General features: G+C 47.6%; 13 protein-coding genes across 13 annotated transcripts; 8 read left to right on the forward strand and 5 right to left on the reverse strand.

The window, feature by feature from the left end:
* Positions 1-2,280: 2,280 nt before the first annotated feature.
* Positions 2,281-3,651, forward strand: MCYG_07759 (RING-8 protein; the record flags this gene model as incomplete). Its single annotated transcript, XM_002843930.1, has 2 exons — positions 2,281-2,396; positions 2,481-3,651. The coding sequence occupies 2 exons, from the start codon at positions 2,281-2,283 to the stop codon at positions 3,649-3,651; spliced, it is 1,287 nt and encodes a 428-aa protein (XP_002843976.1).
* A 581-nt stretch (positions 3,652-4,232) lies between these two features.
* Positions 4,233-6,117, reverse strand: MCYG_07760 (conserved hypothetical protein; the record flags this gene model as incomplete). Its single annotated transcript, XM_002843931.1, has 5 exons — positions 4,233-4,264; positions 4,392-4,484; positions 4,655-5,249; positions 5,522-5,706; positions 5,775-6,117. 5 exons carry the CDS (start codon positions 6,115-6,117, stop codon positions 4,233-4,235), a joined length of 1,248 nt encoding a protein of 415 aa, XP_002843977.1.
* Positions 6,118-7,207: 1,090 nt separating this feature from the next.
* Positions 7,208-8,602, forward strand: MCYG_07761 (conserved hypothetical protein; the record flags this gene model as incomplete). Its single annotated transcript, XM_002843932.1, has 3 exons — positions 7,208-7,871; positions 7,924-8,021; positions 8,081-8,602. The coding sequence occupies 3 exons, from the start codon at positions 7,208-7,210 to the stop codon at positions 8,600-8,602; spliced, it is 1,284 nt and encodes a 427-aa protein (XP_002843978.1).
* A 799-nt stretch (positions 8,603-9,401) lies between these two features.
* On the forward strand, positions 9,402-10,508 carry MCYG_07762 (conserved hypothetical protein; the record flags this gene model as incomplete). Its single annotated transcript, XM_002843933.1, has 2 exons — positions 9,402-10,158; positions 10,210-10,508. 2 exons carry the CDS (start codon positions 9,402-9,404, stop codon positions 10,506-10,508), a joined length of 1,056 nt encoding a protein of 351 aa, XP_002843979.1.
* Positions 10,509-10,937: 429 nt separating this feature from the next.
* Positions 10,938-11,603, forward strand: MCYG_07763 (uncharacterized protein; the record flags this gene model as incomplete). Its single annotated transcript, XM_002843934.1, has 4 exons — positions 10,938-10,989; positions 11,082-11,225; positions 11,335-11,426; positions 11,589-11,603. 4 exons carry the CDS (start codon positions 10,938-10,940, stop codon positions 11,601-11,603), a joined length of 303 nt encoding a protein of 100 aa, XP_002843980.1.
* A 394-nt stretch (positions 11,604-11,997) lies between these two features.
* On the reverse strand, positions 11,998-13,355 carry MCYG_07764 (uncharacterized protein; the record flags this gene model as incomplete). Its single annotated transcript, XM_002843935.1, has 2 exons — positions 11,998-12,581; positions 12,635-13,355. The coding sequence occupies 2 exons, from the start codon at positions 13,353-13,355 to the stop codon at positions 11,998-12,000; spliced, it is 1,305 nt and encodes a 434-aa protein (XP_002843981.1).
* Positions 13,356-13,798: 443 nt separating this feature from the next.
* MCYG_07765 (conserved hypothetical protein) lies at positions 13,799-15,256 on the forward strand (the record flags this gene model as incomplete). Its single annotated transcript, XM_002843936.1, has 4 exons — positions 13,799-13,932; positions 14,019-14,344; positions 14,414-14,555; positions 14,608-15,256. 4 exons carry the CDS (start codon positions 13,799-13,801, stop codon positions 15,254-15,256), a joined length of 1,251 nt encoding a protein of 416 aa, XP_002843982.1.
* A 400-nt stretch (positions 15,257-15,656) lies between these two features.
* MCYG_07766 (conserved hypothetical protein) lies at positions 15,657-16,556 on the forward strand (the record flags this gene model as incomplete). The annotated part of the gene is made up of 5 exons (XM_002843937.1): positions 15,657-15,726; positions 15,807-15,826; positions 15,885-16,292; positions 16,371-16,418; positions 16,467-16,556. 5 exons carry the CDS (start codon positions 15,657-15,659, stop codon positions 16,554-16,556), a joined length of 636 nt encoding a protein of 211 aa, XP_002843983.1.
* A 456-nt stretch (positions 16,557-17,012) lies between these two features.
* Positions 17,013-17,562, reverse strand: MCYG_07767 (cyclin-dependent kinase regulatory subunit; the record flags this gene model as incomplete). Its single annotated transcript, XM_002843938.1, has 4 exons — positions 17,013-17,049; positions 17,115-17,173; positions 17,234-17,378; positions 17,459-17,562. The coding sequence occupies 4 exons, from the start codon at positions 17,560-17,562 to the stop codon at positions 17,013-17,015; spliced, it is 345 nt and encodes a 114-aa protein (XP_002843984.1).
* Positions 17,563-18,451: 889 nt separating this feature from the next.
* On the forward strand, positions 18,452-21,220 carry MCYG_07768 (conserved hypothetical protein; the record flags this gene model as incomplete). The annotated part of the gene is made up of 7 exons (XM_002843939.1): positions 18,452-18,504; positions 18,651-18,675; positions 18,888-18,979; positions 19,037-19,079; positions 19,281-19,780; positions 19,843-20,768; positions 20,826-21,220. The coding sequence occupies 7 exons, from the start codon at positions 18,452-18,454 to the stop codon at positions 21,218-21,220; spliced, it is 2,034 nt and encodes a 677-aa protein (XP_002843985.1).
* Positions 21,221-22,075: 855 nt separating this feature from the next.
* MCYG_07769 (phosphotransferase family protein) lies at positions 22,076-23,845 on the forward strand (the record flags this gene model as incomplete). The annotated part of the gene is made up of 4 exons (XM_002843940.1): positions 22,076-22,086; positions 22,150-22,460; positions 22,515-22,889; positions 22,944-23,845. The coding sequence occupies 4 exons, from the start codon at positions 22,076-22,078 to the stop codon at positions 23,843-23,845; spliced, it is 1,599 nt and encodes a 532-aa protein (XP_002843986.1).
* Positions 23,846-24,008: 163 nt separating this feature from the next.
* On the reverse strand, positions 24,009-24,689 carry MCYG_07770 (conserved hypothetical protein; the record flags this gene model as incomplete). Its single annotated transcript, XM_002843941.1, has 4 exons — positions 24,009-24,178; positions 24,205-24,531; positions 24,557-24,598; positions 24,680-24,689. The coding sequence occupies 4 exons, from the start codon at positions 24,687-24,689 to the stop codon at positions 24,009-24,011; spliced, it is 549 nt and encodes a 182-aa protein (XP_002843987.1).
* A 1,115-nt stretch (positions 24,690-25,804) lies between these two features.
* On the reverse strand, positions 25,805-26,413 carry MCYG_07771 (uncharacterized protein; the record flags this gene model as incomplete). Its single annotated transcript, XM_002843942.1, has 1 exon — positions 25,805-26,413. The coding sequence occupies one exon, from the start codon at positions 26,411-26,413 to the stop codon at positions 25,805-25,807; it is 609 nt and encodes a 202-aa protein (XP_002843988.1).
* Positions 26,414-26,690: the final 277 nt, after the last annotated feature.

Here is a 26,690-nt window from a genome sequence, read left to right on the forward strand (position 1 = left end):
GATGAGAATAAGAAAGCACGAAAAGCGGTTCGTTAATGGTGGCTTAATATTTAACGAGACAGTAAAGACGGTCGAGCCCATTTATTTATATAGATGAGCAAGCGGCGACACATCTGCCGGAGCCTCGGTTTGTTAGGGGATCCCGTATTCCTGGGAACCATTTCAGAAAAGACTCGGCTTAAGCGAAGTCCACCAGTAGCACTGACGCGATATCTACTAGTTAAACGACTAATAGTTAGACTACTAGATCGCCCTAACCGTAAATACGGTGGCGTCGTGATGGAAGATGCGATGGCGATTCTTCTTGTTTGGACATGATATCCGACCAAGTCGGATGCATAGCAGGATAAAGCTGTCATCATGACCGTTGAGCGGCTGGGAAAAAGGGGTATTTGAGTTGTATATGGTAATATCATATATCAGGGATGCCCTTCGTATTGTCTGTGTTTGAGAATATATAAAGACTTTTTTTGGTGCGATGGAGCCGCCCTCTGGAGCTGCCTGGACTGATAGATCTGTGGACAGGGTACTCCATACCCCCGCCAGAGATCCTTTCTTTCCGCTCTATGACCGATGACGAAGGGCTGGAAGTCCATAGTTCATCGTGAAGTTCGTAGCTTATCCGTTGTTCGGCAGATGTACCCGCACATCAACAACCACAGTTCATGGCTATATCTTCGGGAGACGGGAAGATCCCGGGGCTCAGGATTTATCCAACATTACCCCAAGAGCCCTTGTCGATTAGATGTCGATATCTGTCGATGATCGAGATCGAGATCGCAGATGACGACGGATTTTAATTGTTTGATAGAAAAAACTAACCTAGAGTCACGTGACGGTACTTCTTCCCCCTTTTTTTTAAATGTTTGAACTTCACTTGTACTTTTGGTACATTTTTGTATGAGAAGAGAAGAAGCGAAGACTAACACGACAGCGAGGAGGAAGACACACAGGGCCAGACAGCCCTTGGCTGGCGGCTATCTTCTCCTGGCACAGCAGCAAACGAAATTCGGAGTAACAACGAGGCCCAAAATACCTTGAAACGCGGGGGATATACGACTGGGATACTTACGCTACTTAGAACCCCGATGGCTCTGCAGGGCTAAAGTCACAACCAAAAGAGGCATCCGAGTGCGCCACCAGCGCTGTTAAGAAAAGCCCGGAGGAGGCGCTGACGGCGATCAAGACGGCCGAAAAAAAAAAGGAAAAGGAAAAAAAAGAAACGCTCAGTCGCGTAGTTACAGGAAGGCCTTTGTCGTACTGGACGCTCAAGGACCTGATACTGCAGAGATCAAGACCTTCATCGACAAGACAGCAAGAGGACAAGACAAGACAAACGAATTTGCGAGGGAACAAGCGAGAGACAGGGGACGTATTAAGACGGGACGACTTGCTGCAGGCTTGTCCTGACCCTTGATTCAATCGCAAGTGCCAGCTAGTGTGCTGCGTGCTTCTCCACCCGGACCGGCAGATATTACGTTGGCGTCTCACTTTTCCCACGCTCTGAGGCGCAAGCCTGACGAAAATTTATGGTCGAAGGAGCCAGACAAGACAGGGGAAAAGCAAGGCAAAAAGACGTTCTTGTCCATTGAAGCTGGTCTTTGCTGTTCTTTTTTATTTTTATCTTTATTTTTTTTGCCTCTTATTCCTGGGACTGTCCGTCCGGGTTCATATATTTCTTTCAACCTGCCTGGGCCTTTCCTCTTCATCTCCATATTCTTCACTACTCCACACCATCAGCACAGTTCGATCGATGAAGAATCCGCCAAGATCGGCTTGTTTCGCCCTCAACGCCCTCGAAAAGGCTGCTGGCGATCTTTTTTAAGGCCAGTTGGCTTGCAGCATCGAATTGGAGAATTGCATTAATTGCATTACGGCCAGCCTCCATTTGGGCCTCTCACAAAACATAATCGCCCTACACTCCAGTGGCTGAGGGTAAATACTAACAACCCCCCCCCTTTATCCTTGCGGGCTTGCAGCCTTCAGACTTTTTAGAGCGCTCAAGGCCAGTAGATTTGGTCTTGACTCCTCTTTCCGTCAAGACCCGCTCTGCGCCGTATCAAATCGTTTCCTGGGACGCTGGTGCGGTTTACGTTCATGCTTGCGCTTGAACATCTGGTTTTGCAGACGGCTTGAGTCTTTGATCGTTTTTTCTACATATTCGTTCGCTGGTCTGTCTGTTCATTTTCCTGACCGACTGACCGACGGCGTCGATCGAACTCGTTTGGTTGTTCTTGCGCTGCTACACAACGGCCTCCCATATCCGTTGTGCTTACAACCATGGCTACCGCTTCGCCGTCGCCTACACCCGGTGGAGGTGGCGATTCGAGTTCCAATAACTCGCCGTTGCTCTTCTTTGTCGCACTCGGTTTTGGAGTCGTCTTCACTAATCTATGGTACATTTCACCACGCTCCTTACATCACTCGCTCTCTTTTCTACCATTTACACTCGTTTGAATCAATATCTAACCGATGGACAGGATCATCGTGGGCGTGAAATACTGCTTCCGGTATAACCAGCGGCACCGCCAGGCTCGAAATGACGAGAACGGTGACCCTATCGATATGGTCAATGTCCCACGCACCCATCGTAGAAGAAGGGAGAAAAAACTCATGTCGATGGAAGATGTCAACAGTCGATTTCCCATCACAAAGTACAAGAGCTGGCGTGCTTCAAGGGCTGAAGCAGGCCTGCCTACTGCAGGTGGCATCGACAACAACATAGAGACACATACAAGCCGGCAAGGAGGCCAACAGGAATCTGGAACCATCGATACATCTCACGCAGTAACGACCACGACAGATCGCGCAGAATGTTCAGGTGCAATGAGCCCTGACAGCACCTTAGGCCGGAAATCAACCGACATCCAAGTACCCGCCCCGGCTCACATTCCAGCGGAAAAATCTACTACTGTACAATCTCCTACCAAGCCTAACGCAATCCAACGTTTATCTAGCGATAATCATAGTCTTAAACATACCGACTCTCACCTCCAGGAACACGATGATGACGACCATGACGACCACATATCCCATGCTATGACCACAGATCTCATCGCTAATCCGGGCGACTCATGTGCTATCTGTCTTGATATGATTGAAGATGACGACGACGTGCGTGGCCTAACTTGTGGCCATGCATTCCATGCCTCTTGTGTTGACCCTTGGCTTACCAGCCGCCGTGCTTGCTGCCCGCTTTGTAAGGCAGACTACTTCACTCCCAAGCCACGGCCTGAGGGTGAGACCCAAGAAGAGGACCGTCGGGAACGCGGGAGGAGGCACCACGGTTCTAACAGCGCTGGAGCGACCGAGGCTGAAACGCCTTATCAAACTGCCCGGATGCCGCCGTTTGCCTCTAGAATGGTTCTGGCCGGAAGATTCATGCCGATTCTACCGGGAGAGGACAACAACAGATCTGCCAGAGATCGAGGCCTTCGTATCGCCGGGGATAACGCAAATGTCAACAATTCTGGGGATGGCACCCAACCACATTCTCAAGGATGGAGAACTCGTCTACCACGTTTGAATATCCCTGCATTTGGGAGGAATAGATCCAACGGCTCTCAGCAGGGCGATGCGAATGCCTCTTCAGTGATAGCTGATCCTCCCACGCCGAGGCAACTGGAATCTGGCACTCAGACAGCAAGATAAACTCCTCGGCTTGGACAACTTATGTTCATCGCCGCTGTATCATACGAACTCATGTATCCGACTCTCATTTTTACCCTCCTACACGACACATACACGACCCTTTACCACCACAAAACCCACCTATCAATCGAACGAATAACGACCATCCAGCTTTCTACCGTCATATCCCCATATCCGAACCACCCAAACTCTACGGTTAACTAACGGACGATCACTCTAGCCTCACTAGAGGATACATTTTACATACTTGCCTCACACAATATACTATTTCCTTTTTTCGCCACTTATCCCCTCGCGATATCGAGCAGTACTGATATTTCTCAGTTTTACGAAGCTGTTTTATATTAACAATATACTTGCTTGATTTATGTTCTGCTTGATGTTCAGTTTCCCTTGCTGATTTACGCTCCTTGATACCCCCATACACACACCCCCTCCTCCTTTAGCTGCATCATACTATTGGTCTTCATTGCGCCTGTTTTAACTCTACGCCTTTCCTGGTCTGGTTGCCGAATATTTCAAGTATTTCCTTGCGGGCGCTGCATTTGTTTTTCTATGAGGTGTAAACGGTTCTTGATTGATTAGTTGATTCGCATGTTCTGGAATTTGTATTCTATTGATATCCAGTAGTAGCTTATCTATCTAATGTGAACAAGAAGCAGGAATAAGCTACTCTACATTGTACATGAAAAATATAAACTTGCATGACTTTCTAGTTTTAGATTTTTGCCTTTACTCACGAAACGTTAATAGTAGAGCTGTAAAGTGAATATTGATATCCGCCCTAAATAAGGGTGGAGCCATAGTTGGGGTTGTTATGGAGTAGGATATAACTATATAAGATTCAGCCGAATAGCAGACGGATAGGAAAGTACTATACAAGCAAATTAATAACCCGCACGTACATAAGCTGCAATATTTATATAAGCAAACACTAACACGATGATGGAATCTCCACTCCATCACTTCTGTTTGGGCGGTGCAACACCCGCGCTCAGCACACCGGGCAACTCCTCTTCTCCAATGCTAAACAACATTCCAATTCCGTACCCAACTCCCAAAACAAGCAGCAGGCTCAGACCACCAATAAGCCAGAACTGCATACTAACGTCTCTCTTGGAGCAGTCAGGGCCTCCCCACTGAACAGTCTTTGTCTTGCCATCTTTGTTGGTGGAGACCACGGTACGGTGACATTTACAAGCATAGCAATCGTTTTCATGGCTAGATGACGTTGAATTCTTTGTTGAAGTCCGTTTCAGGTAGCATGATCCGTGGCCTGAGCAGCTGTTTGTACGCTCAGTGCAGGTTTCGTTCTTGGTATAGCATACAGGAAGGTGGAATGGTGCAGTGGGGTTGGCAGGTATGGCCGTGGATGCTGAAGTGGCATCGGCACGGGCGGCCTGGTTAGCGCTGGGGGAACGCACTTTATGCACCTTCGGCTTAGCTTTGTCTGCGGGAGAGCGCTTCTGTCCCTTGTTCTTGGTGTAAGTATCATAGGGAACAGTGATGACAGTGGATTCCACGTTGGAATCAGAGCTGAGAGTGGCAAGGGCCTTGAAGAGAGAGCCAAGTTCTCCGTTCTGAAGAAGGGGAGTTTCCTGGTAACGTGGTTTGTTAGAATACGTGGTGAGAAATACCGTAATCGAGCTATCTACTTACGGAGGCTCGTAGGCGGACGACGATAGAAGTGTGTTTATATGCAGATGAGCCGTCGATAGCTTGATCGATGAATCTTTGAAGCTTGGCCGAGCCTGAGGTACAGTCTGGGATCTCGGAGTAAAGTTGGGCATCCTGGGGACAAGCACCAGAGCTCTGGATATAAGTTAGTTTGCGGTTATAGTATCAAATCACGGTTCGATTGCTGGCTTACCCGGCTTCTCAGAGCAATGAATCCAGTGCATGAGGGTTCCTCTTCACCATATAGACAGACATTCGGGCTACGATCGTCCTGTGAGCTCTCTGACATGAAAGAAGACAATATTGAATCGTCTAAGTAGAACGGTGGAGGGTTTGAAATGGCAAAATCGCGTGGTGATTCCGTCTCCAGCATTTTAACTGACCCATCGTTTTAATTAGTTATCCAAAAACCATCGAGTTTGATCATAATGAGCTATCCAACTCACTTTCTTCAGAGTCTACTCCTTCTAAGATCAACAGCAACTTGTATGCTTGCTCTCTGTCGGTATCAGTAAAAGGCAATGCCTGCTGGCCGCCAAAGAGATTCAATTCCCGTATAGTCTCATCATCCACTTTTCCAACCAAGGCCGACGATTCAGGCCACCCTAGTCTCCGTTCTAACAGCAGCTTCGCGATATCTGGACTCCGTCCTCGACTATCACCGGCCTTTGGTTTCCAAGAGTTCACGCCCGCGCGGTCTTCGATCATATGGACCAAATAGTCTTGGCCAAAGGATGTAGCTGTAAACGCGGACAGCACCACCGCCAGGCTAGAGAAGACGTTCTTCATCCTGATGGCGGTAGCTCTAGGCCGTGTGTCTAGGGAGGAGCTTGCCTGGTATCGATGGCGGCAATCACAGTCGTTTTCCAACTATCCTCCGCAGCCAAAAAACGTCAAGGGGGGCTTAAAATCAGGCAGAGAAGAAGCTATTTCATCTGCCGGATCGTTTATATCGACGACTGTGTCGAGCGAGGGTGACGGATGTTGGTCTTGTCGTCTTTGCTTCTTCGTCTTCGACTTGCATGTTACTCGCCGCTTAGTCAGGATATTTTAGTCATTCAATGGCTTATTAATAAAACGTTGTATCACGTGATGGTGCATACCAGAGAAAGTCTGTCCTTACTACGTTTACAACTTATACAAGGACTACTTTATATCAGGACTACTCTGATGACAATAAAGATGCTTGGATTCACTATTATCCATGGATATGCTGACAGCCGTGCAGGCATATCGTAGCACAGCCCGCCATAACCGTCGTGCCACGGCTCGCCCGCAGCGTCGAGGCTGTCAACCGCAGATATGACACCAGCCACGCAGTACTGAGTAGAAGCCGAATCAGAACAAAGCCTCCTCCAGGTACAACGGCGCAGCAGAGATTTGCCTACTAAAAGATTAACTGCACCCGTGATATCGAATTTCCATCTTCACTGTCTTTGATGCCGCCCGTCAGCTTGAGCTCTTCACGCAACAATCTCTCCTCCTAAGCGGATACGCCCTTCAAATCTCCACGGGTTCCGCATAGGTGCAGATTTTGATTGACCTTACAGCCACCCTGCTCGCGCATAGCGTGGTGGGTACCATAACTTGTTCCAAGGGATGGTTGAAGTGCATACCACATACCCTAGGCGCCAGCACGAAATCCGGCGGGTAAACATTGTAATATAAAAAGGGAGCGCTATCTGCTGCCTTACTTACAGCTTGACGACTGTCGCTTTTTATTCTGTTCTATTCCCCCCTCTTCCCCAGGCTCGAATTACTTAACTATCGTTCCAATCTCCGTTATAGTCAGGCGAGCCTAGGCTTGGATATACCTGGGCAGAGCTCTCTACATCGTTTTGCACAGAAATAGCGGTTCAATAGCAAGGCTCGATTGGCCATGACTTCCCCCAAGGCTCACAAAACCACCGGACTACTTGCATTTCCAGTCGAGTTGCAACAGCTGGTTCTCAAAAGCGCCACGGACATCCCCTCCCTCCTTGCGTTAACCCAAAGCTGCCATACTCTGCAAGCCGCGTTTCAAGATACCCAAAGCAGTATTCTCCATAGAGTCCTTCAAAACGAGCTTTCCCCACAGCTAATTCATGAAGCTTGGATCGTTACGGGTTCGTCCCGCCCCGGAATCAAGCGGGACAAGAAGTTCACTCTTGAGTTAATCACGCATTACTTTGATGAGCGGGGGCAGCAGAAGCATTTCCAGTGGACGGTTCAGGAGGCCTTGGCTGCCAGTCGATTTCACAAGATTATTCAGTTCTTCGCCTGCGATTTTGCGACTAGAGCTCTAAGCATTAAAAAAGACTCGCATAAGGCTTCAGGGAAATCAAACATATATAAACCCCCGTCACCAACGGAGCGCCTGCGTTTCCAGAGAGCGCTTTATCGATTCGAGCTTTACTGTAATCTCTTCGATGTTGACCAGAGGGCCACCCGCCTTCTCTTTGATTCAGAGGAGAAATACGAACTGTTTTGGTCACGGCTTGCTGTCTGGGAAAGGGAGCAGTTTGCATGTGCTCATGAATATCTATTCAGAACGTGTATCCCCGGTAAGACGGACATACTTCCAGTTGGTGACATACTCGCTCACATATGTTGCAGCATATAACTACTTTGTCGAATATGATGTTTACTGGGGCGAGTTTTCGAGAGAATACGAATATGGTTTTTCATACAACAATTCAAATATTCAAGGCTATGTTAGATCCCTGTCCTACCCTTCGCACTCTCCACGATATTTATTCTAACGGGCTCTCAGCTTCGACGGGGCCTTAACTATGTCTACAAGATAGCCCATGCTCAATCTTACGAAGAACGCCTTCCTCTCATTGACTGCGGCCTACAAAATGAATGTTCGTTTCTATGGCAGGGCATTGTCTATGATGCAAACCTGGATTGGCCTGAACCCTTCGACAACATACCAGAGGAAGAACTACTGTGGCTTATCAATGCGTCCGCGTCGTGCGACTGCGACCCTGGGCCTTACGAGGCATGGCATTGGGGTAATCCTAATGTAGATCCACAAATAATGGTTCAAGCTGGAAACCAAATTCCTCTTAGGAAGTGGGCGTACGTGATGTGGGACCACGATAGGCTACTGGCATGGGATATCTTTTCCCAACCCTTTAATCCGTTCTGTAGGAAAGATGAAAAGGCTGCGTCGAGCGAGATCGGGAGAAAACAACGAGAGCTATATCGCTCACGTTCAGCAAGAAGCAAGATCTTCCTCAAAGGGGGGAAGGGATATTGGAGTGAGAATGATGAGACAAAAGTAAAATGAAAATAAGGAAATATTGAAGTTCCTTTTTATATAACATTGGGGAGCTCTCTTACATTGTTTAAGAGATCAAATGCTACATTTAAACATACCTACTAGTATGAAGCCGTAGCTATTTCCCCGTATATATGTTTTTATGTTAGATTGTATTTATAAACGTTGTTCCCGTCATGGGTATGCTTCTCCCTTCCCGTGTGGCTGGCCTGGCTGCAGGGGTGCCCAATGATATCTGAGCATACTATGTAAGCTAACTCAACGCTGCGGGCCGAGAACTGGGGTCGAATTGATAGCTTGTGGACAGAAAATGCCAACGTACATGACCCGCTTCAGCCTCGTCTCTTCAATTCATCAAAAGTTCACCTTGCCCAAGAAGTGTACAAGATTCCCACCAAAACGCATCATAGGCACTTCTGGCCCTAGTGTGGAAAGGCCTTTGGCAAAGGTTTCTGAAGCAGTTATATATTCCACTCGAGAAGCCGACTGGCTGAGTGGAAAGTGAAGGAGAGGCTCGAAACTAGAATTTTGTAGGATCAAGCCTGCTCCTTGGCTACTCACAACTGGATTTCATAATACGAGAAATAGCCTTCTTGTCAATATGGGACTCCAGTTATTTCGCGGCCAGAAGCTCGCTTGTTGGAGTCAAGGCGTTTTGGGAGAAATACCTTACTCCTTCTTCGCTCCCATAAACAAATCTATCAATCTGTTTATTAAACCAGCCGCCGAGTCCAGCAGAGCTTTGTGAATTTGAACCTTCTGATCTCCACTCACCTCACTCGACATTACAAAAGGATCGGTATCGGCAATGCGTCCAAAAATCTCGACAATAACTGCGCTTATACTGCTGTCAGTCGCAGCGCCAGCCGCAGCTCGATCAACAAGTCAATTTCGAAAGTTCTTCCCGGCATGGAACGGCTACTTGCTGAATATCATCGACAATGAATGCCAGGAACAGCGCGACAAGTACTTCGATCCCTCCAATGGCGAAAGGGTACTGTCCTACCAGCTGGCCAACTGCCTACTCGACGGAATGGAGGAGTTTCGAAAGACCGAGATGGGTATAACTTCCGTGATTCTCGGTCTTCTTCCGACTATGCTGCAGACCTTTGGCCCGACGGTAGTGGAGGTGAGCGTTCTCGCCAGCCGCCGACCTCTGCTCGCTTTCCTGCTCGGTATCGCCATGCCATCAGTCAGCACGGGAGGGCCGCTGGCTAATCCTGCCGAGTCCTTGCGACGCACGATCGACTTCCGTATCCGCTCCCACGTTCTCCCTCAGGCCAGATGGGCCTGGCTCTTAATATCCGTGTCTGAGTACCTCATTGCCGCCGCCGCCGCTGCTAATGTGTTCTATCAGGTATACCAGCTGGCCTACTGGTCCATTTCCGTCTCGGCAATTGCGGTGGATAGTGGGACCATATCGGAGACCTACACACCCTGTCTCTGGCTTTTGCTCCTTATTCCCGTTCATCTTCTTAGCTTTTGGCGCTTAAAGCTGCGGTACAAACCATCAGAAGAGACCGCGGACTTCGAAAAACAGAAGTCATGGCTACGGGCTGTAAAGAGTGAGTTTGTGCCTTGCGCCTTGGGCAATCCATTGCTCCTAACGAAGGTAGATAAAGGGCTTCTATCTATTGCCGTGCAGTTCTGGACAGATATTGCTTCCGCCGTTGTATTTATATTCAGCACTGTGGCTTTGTCAAGCCAGATCTTCATCAGCTTAGGTGACGTAGTTCCTATTATAGCCCGGTTTCTGATTGGCACTTTGGTCTGTCGGGCCGTCTTGTTGTTCGAGCTGCATGGACTAAGAGAAGTGACGAGCCAGTCACAAAAGGACGCTATACACAGTGGTTACGAATCGGTCTGCGGACAAGATGGGAAGGGCGTCACCGCAGAACTCGGGCTCACCCTTTGACGTTCCTGGGATGCTGGCGGGATAGGACTGTTGCGAGTGTATGCTGTGATGAAGTCAATGTAAATAGTCAACCATATAATCTGCCATACTTTAGCAACCTTCTCGAGGGCTAAACAACCTCTTTGATCTGTCCATCTACCTCGTAAGCTCTGGCAATTTCATTAAGGTCGGAAAAATGGTTGATATCAATCACTGGGAAGATGAAGAGTAAGTACGAAAGAAAGACGAAAGTCGGCTTAGAGACTATCACGTAACGGATATCTCGCCTGGCGCCAGTTGCAATATGAGGGTATAAGATATATTAATATAATAAGTTGTTCCCGCCCAGTTGTTACCCACGATCCACTCTACTGAGCTACTGCAGTCAAGATGTAAATGTTTAGTCCCTAGCAAAGAAAACCCTGCGGGGTTCTATCTTTAGCAGCAGAAATGGAACTGGCCAGATGGAGTCCGTTTGCGTTCAAATATCTACCAAACGAGAGTATAGCCATGGGGAGAGAAAATCAAAAAATAGCTTACAGTGGCTATCGTTTCACAATAGCCTAACACTCAAGTAGTCAGGCAGTTATATAGTTAACGGTCGAAAGAATCGATCGGTGGAAAAACGTGCCCTGAGCAATGCATCGATAAATAGGTTCCAGTGGTACGGCAAAGTTGGAACTGAGGGCGACATGCCGTGCGAGAAGGTGACGACTGGTGAACAGCGCGTCAGATGGGGTATCTACCACACCTAAGAAAGTGGAATCAATCGATAAACGATGGGATATATTTGCATCTTTCACTATTTTCGTTGCCCGGCTAACCTTGGTATAGCAATTGGCCGTAGCCACCGTCGATTCAGAACATGGGAAGCCAAAGATCGCAGCCGAGAAAATGTGGATAAAGAGAGATAGCAAGGCCGCCTTGGATATTAATAGGGTACATCCATTACTGAACCAGCTCTGGTTTCCGTCAGAACATATGTACCTTAGGCATTAAAGCTAATCAATGGATGCTGCTGTTGTCCTTTTGAATCCTAGATAGCAACTCTAATCTAATAGGGTATTGTCCAGATAACTAACCAGTTATCAGGTTAACTAGTTAATTGCCATTTGATTAGGAGCGCACCAAAACCTGATAAATATTTATAATGAGAAAGTGTTGACAGCTAGAAATAACTGCTAGGTTGAAATCATTGGGAGTTCGGCTTCTTAGGGTTCCAACCTTGCTCCCGTGCCAAGCCATCAAGCGCGCGCGACCAAACCTTCGCGGTAAACTGGAAAGTTTGTGTGCGCCTCGTTCGATGGATTTTAGGTCGTTTTTAGCCAATCCAGAGCCAGCGTTAACTGTTATTATGGAGAGAGGATGTTGGTAGTATTTCCGGTATATCGATGGTAGTTTTCATATCGGGCCTTCTTTGGAACGTATAATAGTGAGGATATATGACCACAAATCTCTCAGGTGATGGTAGTAATAATTAGCTATTCAGATTCTCAGAACGATATATGCGTCACATCATAGTGTTCGCGGCCTGGGTAGCGACGTTATGTTCAACTTGCAGTGCAATCGGGTCATTCAATTCAAACTCAGAGTTCCAAATCACTTTCGCAGCATTATCGCCGGAGCCATCTTGCTTCGAGCTCTTGACGCCAATATGTTGGAAAACACTCGGAGTTAGTGCCCACCTAATCTCGTTATTGCGATTGGCATATTCCTCTAGGAGAGAATCTGCAAATCCAATTTTCTTCGTCTCATACCAAGATATCACATCCGCAACACGGTCATGTGGAAACACGAGAGCTTGGGAGCAACATCCAAAACGTGGCATTTGGTGAACTCCAGGCTGAGTTGGTAGCATTGACAAACGGCCTGAGGCAAAAAAGAGCAAAATGCAGATGGGCCCATGGACAAGACAGATAAGCAAGATGACCTTATTTGAGAGTTGCTTGCTTAAACGGGGGATGTACCACCGGGCAGTAACAAGTATACCCCAGAGAGCTGCAATAACAGCCATGGAGGAGATAAGATATATAAGCCATTCTTCGTTATTCCATCCTAAAAGGCCTTGGGTATAAAATAGCCGAAGGTATAGATCTACTCTCAAAGGATTAGATAACATGATTTAGATGTAAGCAAGCAATACTTACAGTTTGAAGTCCCTAACTGTTTAGTCTGCCTTTCTGCATCTATCAAGGCCTCTTTGGTTCGATGGTACCAGCCATCCATCGCAAGAACATCATCTTCTACCATTATAACATGCGGTGCTCCCATGGCTTGACAAGCCTTGAGCAAATATACATAATCAAATAAACCCTTCTCCCTGAATAAACCACCCTCTTCTTCTAGCCGCTTGAGATGATCAAGCTGGTCTTGGGTGACATTATAGAGTAGAACCCTATCTGACATAGCCGATATCCAATTACTTTTAAAAGACGGATGAATCGTCGGATCTACATGGGGTATAAATAGGATCAGGTGGATATCTTCACGCTCTTGCGGGCTTAAATCCATAAGTAAAGACCCAACTGTTGCTTCAATATAGCTCACATCCTTCCGAGCAATGGAGGCAATACCGACACAGAGACTTGCATTTCCGGCTCTTGCGGAGTTGAAGGTAGTGGTATTCTGAGAGCTGACGGCTGCCTCGATGTGCCGGATAAAGTCAGTGGCCTTGGATGCCCTGAACCCGGAGTATATAGGTTCATAACCCTTGTTGGCATTGAAGAAGGCGGAAGTTGGGTCGCGATAGTTATAAGTTCGGCAGTATTGAATAAGGAGAAGGTAGCAAAGGAGGGAGGCGAGAATGAAGCGACATGAATTCCGAGAGAACAAAGAGTGAAAAAAGGAGTGAGCGTTGCGAATTCGCATGATTCTTTTTATCTGTTATATAGCAGTCTCTTTGACTATCTTTGTCTGAGATCGGAAGAAATGAGACGAACATTCCAAAAATTGAAGGCTTGTCAGCGAAATCTCTTTGTTAACCAGTACATTACTCATTATCTCTGCTGAATCATCACTGACTAAGCATCCGGTTTATATCGCCGACTTGGAAATTTCAGAAAAAGTGACAAGATTGAGATCTCAACAACTTTTCCTCGATCCTTTTGCTAGGACTTGGATCCTTCTTTTGCTGTATTCCTGTAGATACCCTATCCTTCTCCGTGCTCAGCCTGCTAGCGATCCGAGGCGGTTTGTTTGGTGTTCCCCCTTTCGAACGGGCGCAAATCGGCGCGGCGAGTCAATCAAGACCGATCTCCAGATCTTCAGAATGCTTTTTCGAATATAAATAAAAAAGTAAGCCGCCTGGTCAAATGAGTCTACACTTTAGGGCGACAGGTTTTTCCCGTCGTCCGTTGACATTCTTTCGGATACGACGCTCGATTTACCACCAACCATCTGGATTAATACAAATACAACGTGTGAGACTAAGGCAACTCTGGTTTCGGTTCGTTCATTTCATACATTCGAGCTTGGAGTGCTATACAAATTTTTAATAATGGACGCAGGCTAATGGTTATTGACCACATTTAGACGAGCATTATGGACGATCGCAGCTTACGGCATAGCAACATTCGTTTGGTCAGAGGTCGCCCTAAGACCCTTTGATAAGGTAGACTATGATGCTTTAGAAGAAGAGTTCAGGAGGGAGAAAGAAACAAAGAAGGCACAGAAAGCGGTTAAATCATCAGGCACCGACAAGGAAGAGGATGGTACCGAGGAAGATGACGATGATCCGTTGTTCATTCCACTTGGACTGCCCCGCCTCGTAGAAGGGGAGTTCTACTCCGGACTTGACCCTGAATGGCAAACGTTTATCAAAATTTCTAAGGACAAGAAGTCATTAGAAGCACTTAAAGGTACGCCAACTGGGAGACGCAGACTGGTGCTCAGCATTTGGCAATGGATGAGACTAACGTGACATCTAGGGCAACTTGCAATTGAGGTATCGGAAGCACTAGCCCGTGATTTTCGTATTGTCTCGCGAGTGGGAGCACCTCTCAAAGTGAGATGTAGCTGGTTAAACCATGAGTTTCCATACAGAGCACCGCCGACATATGTGCGATCCGGGTAAGCCTACTAGGCATCTTAAGTCTGAAATATCTACTTACTGCTCTTATAGGTTTGAATGGTCCGAGAACGGGGTAAAATGGACGTCCCATTCCCTACCAGTAGAACAAGGGGACCGGATATGGAATGTCCTTGAACCATTCCGGGTCACGATGGCAGCCGCACGCGCAGTCCATTTCTACTTTCTAATAAAACGTACTAGAGTCGAAAACTATCTAAAAAGGCTACGTTCCGAGAAGAGCGGCCAATCTGAGGATCAAGGTCAGAAAGAAGAAAAAGTCAGAGTTCCTTACCCATTAACCATGCCTCTCATATCCAAGGTGCCTGGAGACATCGGGAACGCCTCGGCATATAACTTTCCCACTGCCGAAAGCAAAGCAGATGCTAAGCGCAGTCCTTTCCAACCACTTATCATACATGATGAGACTTCAAAGGGCGAATATAGACGGAAGGATAGCAATACTGATTTCCGAGCTGCGGCCGGGTTATTCTTATTCCTACTTGGGCGATCACCAGGCCGGTATGAGACACCACCTCCTGGCGTCTTCATCATCGAAGGCATGATTTCGTTGAATGGGCCCAGGGGACAGTGCAATGTCTACACAAAGGCATTTTTTGACCCAAAGAAGAGCCACTTCAACACGGTTGTAAATGTGAGGTCCGTCTTACCATTTGTACAGAAACCGCGCCGAAAAAATTGATGATAGCAGCGGTATCTTCTTCGGTGATTTTTTTACACTCTTCGACTCGTATTGTCGAGTATATTGCTTGCTGTTTTGCTTTTCCTGTCAGTGCTTGTCTCTTATTACCCCTTTGCAGTAGACGGAGTTTGGAGCGGACATTAGGCATATACCACTTTCTTTTCTTTGGGTTCTGGAGCTTGTATTGATAGAAATAGATGTATTAAACCCAAGCTTTACCTGAAGCTGCTTGTCGTATATCAATCATCCTGACCTCTATTCAGAATCCTGTATATGACGTAATCGAAGATGTCCTTGTATAACAACATCGCGGGGCTCCAAACAACGAACTGGACTCGACTCTCCATATCACAGAATTGAGAGATTATTTCTATCTGATATACTGTAAAAAGAGACAAACATGGCTCTAAATCCAAAATTTGCTGGGATGAAACTTGGTCCCACTGAAACTCGACATACCCTTGAATTATGTACGTTCTCAACCCATCTATGAGCCATCAATTATCCTGAGATATGAAAGTCGACTAATGTGGAGCTCTTGGGTTAATAGACCTGGACTATGTCTGCCCCGTATGAAGCTCCTCTGATTAGGTCTACACATATATAAATACCTGCTTACCGGTTATAGTTCTCTGCCCTATTGTTCGGGACGTTCTATAAAGACGTCCTCCCTTCTCTCCCCGAAAATATTTCTTCATGCCTCACCGTTATTTTCCGCCCACAAATACAGCCATGGCATCCGTCTTCTACCCTCGTGCATGAAGCAGCATTGGCGGTGCTCAAGCTTGCGCCAGAAAAGTTCTGGCACTTCAGCTCTGTCTTGTTCGAGCATCAAAAGGAGTATTTTGACCTCAGTGTGGTGAATGAGACGAGGGGCATGACCTATAAGCGTCTTGCAAAACTTGCCAGTGAAGAAGCGGGAGTTGACGATAAAGCTATGAGGGACTTATTGTATGTGGGATATGAGAGGGTTGGTGCGGACAAAAATCTGAACATCGGAAACGGGGTGACGGAAGACGTGAAGGCCATAACTAGGGTGAGTACTTCGAAATACGTATATACGTGCCCTATGAGATAATTATGCACTAACTGTACCTGCTCCCGTGTCTCATAGGCCAACAGGGTTGTGGGCGTGCATGTTACGCCAACAGTGTTCTTCAATGTAAGTGGACCTATGCATACTAAGAGCCAGGTTTCCTGATACTAATAGAGCTGGTGCAAGGGTATCGTGGAAATGATTATCGACAGCAAATTCACGAAGGAGCAGTGGATAGAATGGCTGGAGGAGAAAGTGGTTTGATGAGCCGAGAAGGTTACCGGGGAACCAGCGCAAAGGCCGAATAGGGTTGGGATTTAATTAATTGCACTTCCTGTCAAGATGTGGAGACACTCTCAGGAGGGAGGAAATGGTCGAAAGAAACTGAGTATATCTTATTGGAGATTCGGGCTCTGACTAGTTTATCTTTGTGAACAAAAGATGACAACAAAAGGAATGGGGGGAAAGGGGGAGGGGGAGTCTTTTGTGGCAGATGAAAGAAATCTGGCTCGCTAATATGACAACCCACGATGCTTATGAAATGGGGCGGTAGAATCGAAGGATCTTTGTGAGAAGTATAGCGGAGTAAACGAAGAGAGTAAGATGCCGTAAATTTAGATTCGTGAGATAAAAATAACATAAAAGCAATGGAAACGCCTGCAAATGGACAGAGCAATTAACGTGGGAGGAGGAGGAGGGTCGGTAAGTGGGCGGACGGGGTTACTGCGAGACGGGCGGTTTGTAGTTCACTGGTCGCCTAAACGGAAGGTTAGCACTCGGCTGTGCGTGGCAGTCGAAGAAGAGGTGGGGGGGAATGCTCACTTGAACAGTAAGATGTGTGGTTCTGGCTCATGCACTTCGTAATGTTCCCAGCCTAGACTCTATATTCGCCAAGTTAGCATGTTATCGTGAAATTGCTGTGAGGTGGCGGCTGGCCATGCCTGAGTGATCCCTAGTCCCCGCCATTCTTCTTCCCACAGCAGCTTCAGTGTCCCCTTAGCATGGTCGAAGTATTCGTTTGGGATTTTCTTGAGCATAGGCTTGGGCAACTGAACATGTCGGTATTCATATTCACTATCGGAGTACCTGTAGAGGAAAAGAAAATGGCGGAGTTAACATCCGACTGTAGAGCCAAAAGGGGTAGGAAAAAAAATTTCCTGGCTTACCTGGGAGAATAATGGATGCCCTCCGCAAACTCGCCTAGCTCCTGTTTCTCTGATTCAAGAACGGGTCTGGGTTTCTTATTCCGTCTAGACATCTCGATATCCATGATAGGGTGCGCGCCGTACAACAGGTCTAAGCTGGTCTTCGGTGTAGGCTTCTCCTGTCAGTGTGGGGAGGAGAGGATATAGTCCAACGTAGGAGTTAACCGGGCCGAACAGTGCGCAAGAAGCTCCAACAGTAGTTAACCAGTGGATGGCAGCCAAGCAAAATGTTCAATGGGTGCTGAAAATATGTCGAAAATAACGGCGTGGTGCGCAGGGATTTGGGGGCAGCCTGTTGCAACTGCTACGGGGGGCCCTTGGTACGGATCACGTACGGAACCCTAGAGTATGCGAGTTATATCTGTTGGCTCCTTTTATTATTATGTGTATAGCGAGAGGCGACGTTATCGAATTATAGAGGCGGAGCGGCAAAGTAGAAAAAAAAAGAACAGAAAGATAGAAAAGGAAGAAGACCGTCGAAGGTTCGTCCCGCGCTTAAGAGGGGGAAAAGTAAACAAAAAAGGAAAAAGCGATGGTGGGGGATGGCTGCCTCTTATTGGCTAAAGCTGGCTAAATAAGCCAATGGAAAATGACGATGTCAAACTTTGAGCCAATGATATCTTTATTTCAAGCGGAAATCCGACCAATGATTTGCTGTAAAAGCGAAGAAGCTTACTCATATATTACTAATCTATATCACGGGACTTCCCAAAGAGGCAGCTTCACGACGCCTTTTCTCTTTCGCATTCCTCAACTTTCGCATCGACGAAGATAATCTCCAGCTTCACTTCTGGCTCTTCTGCCCGTTGCTGCGCGACTTGGATGCCCTCGCGACGCCGCGAGCTGAGCAGCCATTCACCCTGGCCTCCCGTCCTCCAAACCTCCCCCCAATCGAAACACGAGGCTAGCTAAGCTCGAACTCGTCTGATATGTCCACCAAGCGACGCGCAAACAATGGCGGGGTGGCAGAAGGACCCCCCAAAGAACAGAAGCGGCGCAGAGTCTCGGTGAGTTGAGTTGTGTGCTTGGGCGTCTGCTACGAGTGCAATATGCCAGGATAATCCGGCGTGTGGGCCGTCAATGGCGTCCGGTTCAATGGCGCTGCGACTGCTCCGGGCATAGACCATACAGCATGGCTGCTTGCGCCTGGCAGCTTGATCGCAAATGCGCCAACTGGGGTAACTTTGCGCTTAACACCCGCGCTTGCTTGCCAGGGAGCGTCGCGGGGCTCGGGAGCGGCTGGATACTCTTGTAACTCACCGGTCACCTGTGGTGTCGAAGCTGGTGTTCGCGGTGATTTGGCATCGTACTTGCACTGTTTACCCTTATCCTTGACAGACTTTATCGTGAAGAACCATGTACTAACGCCCACGCCTTGTTTCCGTCATAGAACTACACTCCCCAGACCGACGAGACACCCGAACGAACCACAAAACATGGTCTAGAGTTGTTAGAAAAGATCAAGGTGGCGGTTGATAAATAGTATGTCGTAGACTCTCTTTTTCTCCGTGACATGTGGTGCTAACGATACACACGTAGTGGACGACCTGTTGCTACCGAGTTCCTCCATCTTCCTGATGCGGTTCGTCGATGTTTCGATTCTATTAATGATATCGACTTGCCCGGACGATAAGCTGACGATGATAACAGAAGGAGTATCCGGAATATTACACTACCATCCGACTACCTTTCGCTCTCGATATAATCGAGGTACACGCTCATCAACCCATCAAACCGCCATCACCCCCCACAACCGGCACTCGACTGACTTGCTGGCATCTAGAAAAAACTCAGAAACTACGAATATACCCAATTGACCTCTGTTGAAGCCGATCTCCGACGCATGGTCGCCAATGCCAAGTTTTACAACGAAAAGAGCTCCCAACTCTTCTCAAACGCAGAACGAATCCGCAAAATCGTTGTCGCAGAGATGCCAAAGGTGAACCCTGCCTACAAGGATCCAAATTACTTGCCATTTTCAACGCCACTTCCAAACGATGAGGACGCAGAATTCGAAGAGGCAGAAGGAGGAGAAGAAGACGAAGAAGAGGTGGAAGAAGTTGACGACGATCAAGAGGAAACGCCTGTGAAACCTGCAGAAGCCGAGCCGGAGACAGGGACCAGAGAGGAACGAACGAGATATTCAAAACGCACCAGCACACGTACGCCGACGATAGACCAGGCCGCGGAGGCTAAGGAGGATCCGGAGGCTTCTGTGGCCGGTAGATTCCGAGCAGCCCTGGAAGCAATACTCAACGAAGCTATACGGATGCTAGATGAGAAGTATATTCTCCTACTTTAGTTCCATTTTCGCTTGAAATCTGGGCAACTAACATCTTATACAGCGGTGAGGAGAAGTTTGCACCGTTCATTAATCTCCCGGATAAAAACCTGTACAAGGAATACTACGACGTGATAGAACACCCTGTCTCGCTACGAGGCATTTTGAGAACGGTTCGCGGCACAGATAGACGGAAATCCACGTCCTCAAAATCAAAACCATCGAATCCATTTAGATCGTGGAAGGCATTTACGGATGAAGTGAGCTACCTATGGAATAATGCACGGATATTTAACGAAGACGAGAGTGAGATCGTTGTCATTGCAGGTGAACTGGAGAAATTCTTGAGCACTCGGATAGCAGAGACCAGGAAAACAGTACCTGCACCGGAGGAAAAGGAGGGTGGAGGCGGACCAAAGATACGGCTGAAACTAAGCGGTGCAGCAACGCCAGAACCACCTGTGACGACATCTAAAATTAAGCTACGACTTCCTGGAAGGCATCAGGGAGACACCGGCTCGAGCACTTCTACCATTCATGGCGTGAGGGTAGATACTGAGGCGCTTAAACGACAACAGGATCTTGTAAGGGCCGGGACAAACGGGATCGAGGTGCCTACATCGAGTCATAATACTGTACAACCGACGCCAACGCGGACATTGAGAGATCGAACGAGCTCTGCACGCCCGTCTATGGGTACTGCCTCACCGGCTGCTGCCAGTGTCCCTGTTAATGGAACCGGGGCCGGTGATACTACCACTAGTGGCCCGTCCCTTAGGTCGCGGGCACCACTTACACGACGAGCAGAGGCAGAGTTGGAGCAGGAGCAGGCCTCACTAGCAGAAAGGACGAAGCCTTCGCCGAGTCTGCAGGATGCGGCCACTCCAGGCCCAGCTCCTGCCGCAGAACTGCCGTCGAAGAATACAAACTTTGTTCCCACATCCCTTTCATCTGCCGACTGGGAGAAGCTATCCCAAGTACGAAATAGAGGTATGGCCGCCTTAACCACTTTTATGCTGATAACAATGCTAACTTCGTGTTTCCCAGCGTGCGGCAACGGCCTAATCTCACAAATATCAATATCATCTCACCCTTCACTTCTCCTTCAACGACCCTATAACATCTCCCTGCCCTGCACACCCATCCTCCCCTCGCAACCCATAAGTGTGACACTGCCGTCATGCATCAACCTTATCAGCTTCAGTCCTGTTATAGCCTCGACATCTCACCGTCGCCCAACACAGCACTACTTTACCGTCTGTGATCAAAAGAATCCTACACCGCCGACCAGCGTGGCCGTGCCGTCTACAGACTATACCAGGTTTGTATACGATGTACGGCTGCGAGAAGGAGTTAACAAGCTGGTTGTCGGTGTCTCAGGGCGGGGAGACGGCGAGACAACAGAGCGAGTTATTCTTTTTGTGAATCTCTTACGATCTTGACCTTGACCGGCTCCAGTCCCTTTTTCCTTTTCTTTGGCAAACGGCCCGGCATTTGGCTAGGTGTTATGGTGTTGTGGATGGATCCCTGGCGGCTGATCCTGTCTGTAAACTACTCTTTACATTACTCCTACATTTCTACCTCCAAGACCGTCATCTACATTAACGCCTTTGTATCTATATCTTTTATCTCTACAGATACATCTTCATCTTCTCTTCCCCCGAGCGTAGAAATGGAGACTTAGCGGAACAATGAGTCCTATAAGCGCATTATAGACGCCGCAGCAGAAATACGTAGCATCCAAGGCCGTACCAGCAAAATACACCTCAGGGTAAGTTATCCGTTAGTATATTTCTTGTGCACATTATTTCTTTATTTTCCCATGTAATGAAAGTGGCTGAAGTTGGATAGGACACATGCACGCTGCATAGCTGCTGACAAAGCGGCTGGGGGCGGCTGATGAATCATCAATCAATCAAGTCCATCAAAGGACCGATTTTGGACGACGAAATAATCGACTCTCGACTTGATAGCGATGAGAAGGTCAACGCAGCCCAAGGGAGCCTGTTTTCTTTCTTTTTTTACCTATTTCTATTGATTTGTATGTTATCAATATATCCATTGTTACAAGTACACTCTTTTGAACCTCAATAATTGACCATTCTAAAAATAATAGATCGCGAATTTAATTGGCAGCGCTAGAGCAGTGTGAACGGTACCCGGAAGACACATTTGTTTTGGCTTTAATAATTACATGATGTGGAAGTTATCTCGTTTCCGTTCATTATTTCATCTCCCCATTCGCAGCAGATTGACCGGTGGTTCTCGAAGCTTCACGAACTCAACAGCGCGTAGAGATGGACACGCGGTACATGATACCAGTTTGTGTAGTCCTTTATCAGACCTTTTTTGATTTAGCTATAACTAATAGAATATTAGAGTTGAACACGCATGGCCCTGACAATCTGTTCAGATATACCTCCGGACGGTGGTTGATCGATGAGAAGCGTCAGCTCGAACAGCGCTTTGTGAAATTTAGCATCGACGAGCTTTGCTCCCGTGCCGCTGCTGTCTTTGGACCCAAAACGAAATGTGTGCGAGTTGTCAAGGTCGAGGGAAATTCCAACAAGGCCTTCCTCCTCACGATGGACGATGGGAACGAAGTTATAGCGAAGATCCCTTGTCCAAACGCTGGAGCTCCATTATTGACAACATCCTCCGAGGTAGCGACGTTGAAGTTTTGTAAGCTCTCCACTGCTACTCTATATTTTGATGTACTTATATTTTTGTGTATAGTGCGATCCCATATATCCATTCGAGTACCAGAAGTATATGCTTGGAGCTCAGACTCGTCAAACCCAGTGGGAGCGGAATATATCATTATGGAAAAGATCCGTGGAGTTGCTCTTGCAGAGAAATGGGAGTCAATGAACTCCTTGCAACGCTACAAGATAATTGACAGAATTGTGGAAATGGAGACAGAATTTAGGAGCTTGAGATTACCGGCATACGGCAGTCTTTTCCTGCGAGATTCGCTACCATCCGAATACCATTATTATCCACTTCCCTCGGATTTGGACCCGGATGGATTGTTCTGCATTGGCCCATCGAGCAGTCGACCGTTGTGTCATAATAAACCCACCGAAGTATCCAAATTAAGTATTGGACCATGTGAGTTCTATGGTTCTCACGTGGCCAAATGTTCTATTATCTGATTCTATTAAGGGGATACGATTTCGGACTATGCGCTATCCATACCACACAAAGAACTAGCCCTAATTGCAGCGGATAGAGGCAAAGTCCAAGCTCGTCTTAACCGCTTCGATGATCACCAATCTGTCAACGAGTATTCTGACCTTTTACAAATGGCGATGCAGGTTCTTCCCTACCTGTCGAAGGATCCACAGGTACTCAAATGGTCCGATTCGGTCATTTGGCATAATGACCTTCATTTCGGGAATATTTATGTCTCCCCTGACGATCCAACCATGGTTGAAGGCGTGATTGATTGGCAGTCAATTGAAGCGTGCCCGCTATTTGTACAGGTGCAGTTTCCCGAGTTCCTTCGGCCGCCAAAAAGCTACCGTCCAGGAACGGAGATCCCCGAATTACCAAAAAATTTCGACGACTTAGATCCCGATGAAAAAAAGAGAGCTGAGGAAGAGCAAGCTCTAGCGACTCAATCGAAGTACTATGAGATGTATTGTCTTGGGTATAACACACCTGTCTATAACGCAATGAAGCTGGATCGACGACTATGGGAACCTTTTGTTTGTTGCGAGCTTCCCTCAACAGGCTTCTTGGTTCCACTACGGAACTCTCTCATACAGGTTTTCCGTGACTGGAATCTCCTTGGATTGCCAGGCAGCTGTCCGTTTGAGTTCACTGAAGACGACTTGAAAAGGCACAACGAACAAGTCCAACGATACGAGGACAACCGGTATCTGATGGATATTATCAAAGGCCAACTGCGTACCGACGACAACGGCTGGGTCCCAATCGAGAGGTGGGAGGCAGCAAACAAGATGAACGAATATCTTTTCGATACGTACATGAAGACCGTGAGCGAGGAGATGTCACCGGAGAAAGCGGAGAGGGCTTGGCCCTTTCCTACTAAAGCTGTCTGAGCTTGTTCTGTTTTCAGTTCGACACATGTCGTTCGATCTCCTGTATCACCACTACCTTGGAGTTACTAATCATTAAGTGTACTCTCTTTATTAAACCTGAACCATACGCAAAGGTTTATATTATAAACTCTACAACCAAATAACCATTCATCAGACTGGCTCTTTATTTGCGTGGCAGCGGAAAAGATAACATAGGAGGCCTATTTCCGTTGGTTGGGGTTACAATACGAAGCTTGCAAAGTAACCATGTAATGTGAAAAAAGTAGTACTCAATCCATCCAACCGCCGATATTGCCATAGAAGAAATTGGGCAGCTTAGAGATTCTTCTTGCCCTTTTCAACCAGATCCTCGATCACACGACGTCCTTCGTTATTTTGCTCACTCTCTGGAACATTTTTGTTTATTTGTGTTGTTGCAAGATTCCCGTGTGGATTCTTTCGGAGCCATTTTTTGAGTCCTTCGCTTTTCGCTTGAGTGTTGACTTGAAGATACACGTTGTAATAACCAGGCTTGTCCTTAATCTCTTCTCCCATGTCAATTCGGCATTGATACTCCGCATCGTTCTTGTTGGTCCTAGTTGGCAGGATGCGACCTCCGGCGGTGACCTCTCTGAATAACTTGGCGACTTGTTTCGAATCACCCAGGATCTTTTCACCAAACTTCTTCAGAGCACTCGCCATGTTACCTTGTCAGGATAATTAAGCTGAAGCTAGGAGGTTGTTGCCGTCGTTGGGGGCTTTGGTCGGCCTTAGCTGTGGTCCCAGTGTTTATAATTAGGAAGTTTGAAAGATTGTTACTCACATCGCGCAGTGGAGTTGGGTCAGTTAGTTAACTAGAAAGCATTCGATTTAACAAGATGAGCGTAAAATGTTGCGTTTCTGAAGGAATGCAGCGTAAATATCAGGTTGGCCACTTTTCCAAGTTGAAGGAATAACTACCTGGTTATTTATATATCTACTTAGCTAGTTGACTCGTTCGTTACATCGTTATATGCTGGCTCATTCAACCCCGCCGCCTAAACATGGAGATTCGGCATTCTAGGAAGGGGCCGGCAGCTGCAGGGGATTCATATTTGTGGCAAAGCGAACACATGCTTGTTCCATTAGTTCAAGTTTTTAATAAAACCACCACACGCATGATGCGCTGCCTGCTCATACAGCCCCTAGATGATATGGGACCGCTTGTCAACGAGGGCAGGCAACGATCCTCCTGGTAAAATATGCCGCTCAAGGGCACCTCTGCTGGCAGACTTTGCACTTTCCCTCACAAGTATTCCTCTTGAACTCCCGTTCTTAGAAGCCAGTCTACTAGAGATTGCTTCTAAATTAGAACCGATGCTGTTTGCAGGACCCGACACTTTTGCCAGCCGCCCCTTGACTTTATGCCCTTGAAGACATCCCGGTAATAAAGCAAGTAGAGGAAAAATAAAGGGCACAGCACACTTATCAGTTTCTGTATGACTCACTCCGGTTATTATTAGAAACATTCCCTTCTACTTCCATACCTCAAAGGAACAAATTCAAGGGAATCATCGCGTCCAATCAGTTATGGCCGAAGAGCCGGTGGAAGGGTTGGTATATACGTGTGTTTGTCGGTTGATTCACGATATAGAATATACCGCGGTGGCTTTGTACAGGTAGGGTTGTATGGTATATAATAAGTGATCTTAGATAGTCGAGCAGAGAAGCAGACGTATGAACGGCAAGGGGTAAGAAACATTCACGGGCTGCTATTGGAGTATTTAACCGCGCAGAAAGTCAACAGTGGGTCATGTGACCTTCTATGTTACGTAACATGGATCCCAGCGAAGACAAGGAAACAAAACGTATTGGCACAAACTAGTACTCCCTGAAATAGAACATCCCCTGGCTCAGAGGGTATAAAAGCATGAAGGACACTGGAAACTATTCCCGGGCGTTAAAACATGCACCCTTCACAGCTTCATACCTAGTATTCCGCTAGCTCGGCGCCAGGGTTAACGATTTCCCGTTGAAGCGCCTCGCTAACTTATCCCACAGTGTTTTCTCAGGAGGGCTCTCAAGGTCCATAAAAGAACTATGCACCTTGTCTGAATGTAATGGGCGCGCGCTGCTGCCTGGGCTCTTTCGGCTATTCGGTACCGAGGAGAACGGGCTCACCGGGTGGTCGAGATTCTGTCCCCTAGAACCCGCACTTGGATGGCGACGTGGGAGTGTGGAGCTACCCACTTCCTTGCGCCCGTATGGGGCACAGCCGATGGGGTTGAAGTATGCTTCATCTAATGACGGCGAGGGCGCGGAACACCCCTCCAGCTGCGGCTGTGAGCGGGACGGGGTTTGTAGGTTGTTGGCACATTTGAAATTATTAGCCTTAAAGGAGAGACGGCGATCGAGTGGTTGCAAGTGGCAGCCGGTAGACGTGGGTGCCGGAGTTTGGTATGGCTGTTTTGGGGGAGCCAACCTGTCGATCGAACCCCTGTCCGGCTCTGTGGAAGGAAACACAGATCGGATCTCGTTTGGAGAAGGGGACGAAGGCCGCTCTCCCCACCAAGGAAAGCAGCTCAGCCAGGAGAAATCAAAAGCAGGCATCCTGCCAAACCAACCGTCAGGTAACCAGGATTAGAGGTCATGGGTAGGCACAAGGCCGGAAGGCAGAAAGGCATCCAGAGCTCATGAGCGGCGAGCTTGCTTTATAGATCGCCTCAAATAATATCAGACGGACGGAGTTGCTATGTTCACTTGATAGCACCTGAGGCGAAGAAACTAGCAAGAAGGTTACGGCACTCCCGCCCGAACCGCAGCTGGGGGAGCAAGAGCCACCAGTAGCCCAAAAGGAGAAGCATGCCCATGGGTAAGGTTCTCCTTT

The sequence above is a fragment of the Microsporum canis genome, genomic scaffold (genome assembly GCF_000151145.1).
Source record: "Microsporum canis CBS 113480 supercont1.7 genomic scaffold, whole genome shotgun sequence".
NCBI lineage: Eukaryota > Fungi > Ascomycota > Eurotiomycetes > Onygenales > Arthrodermataceae > Microsporum > Microsporum canis.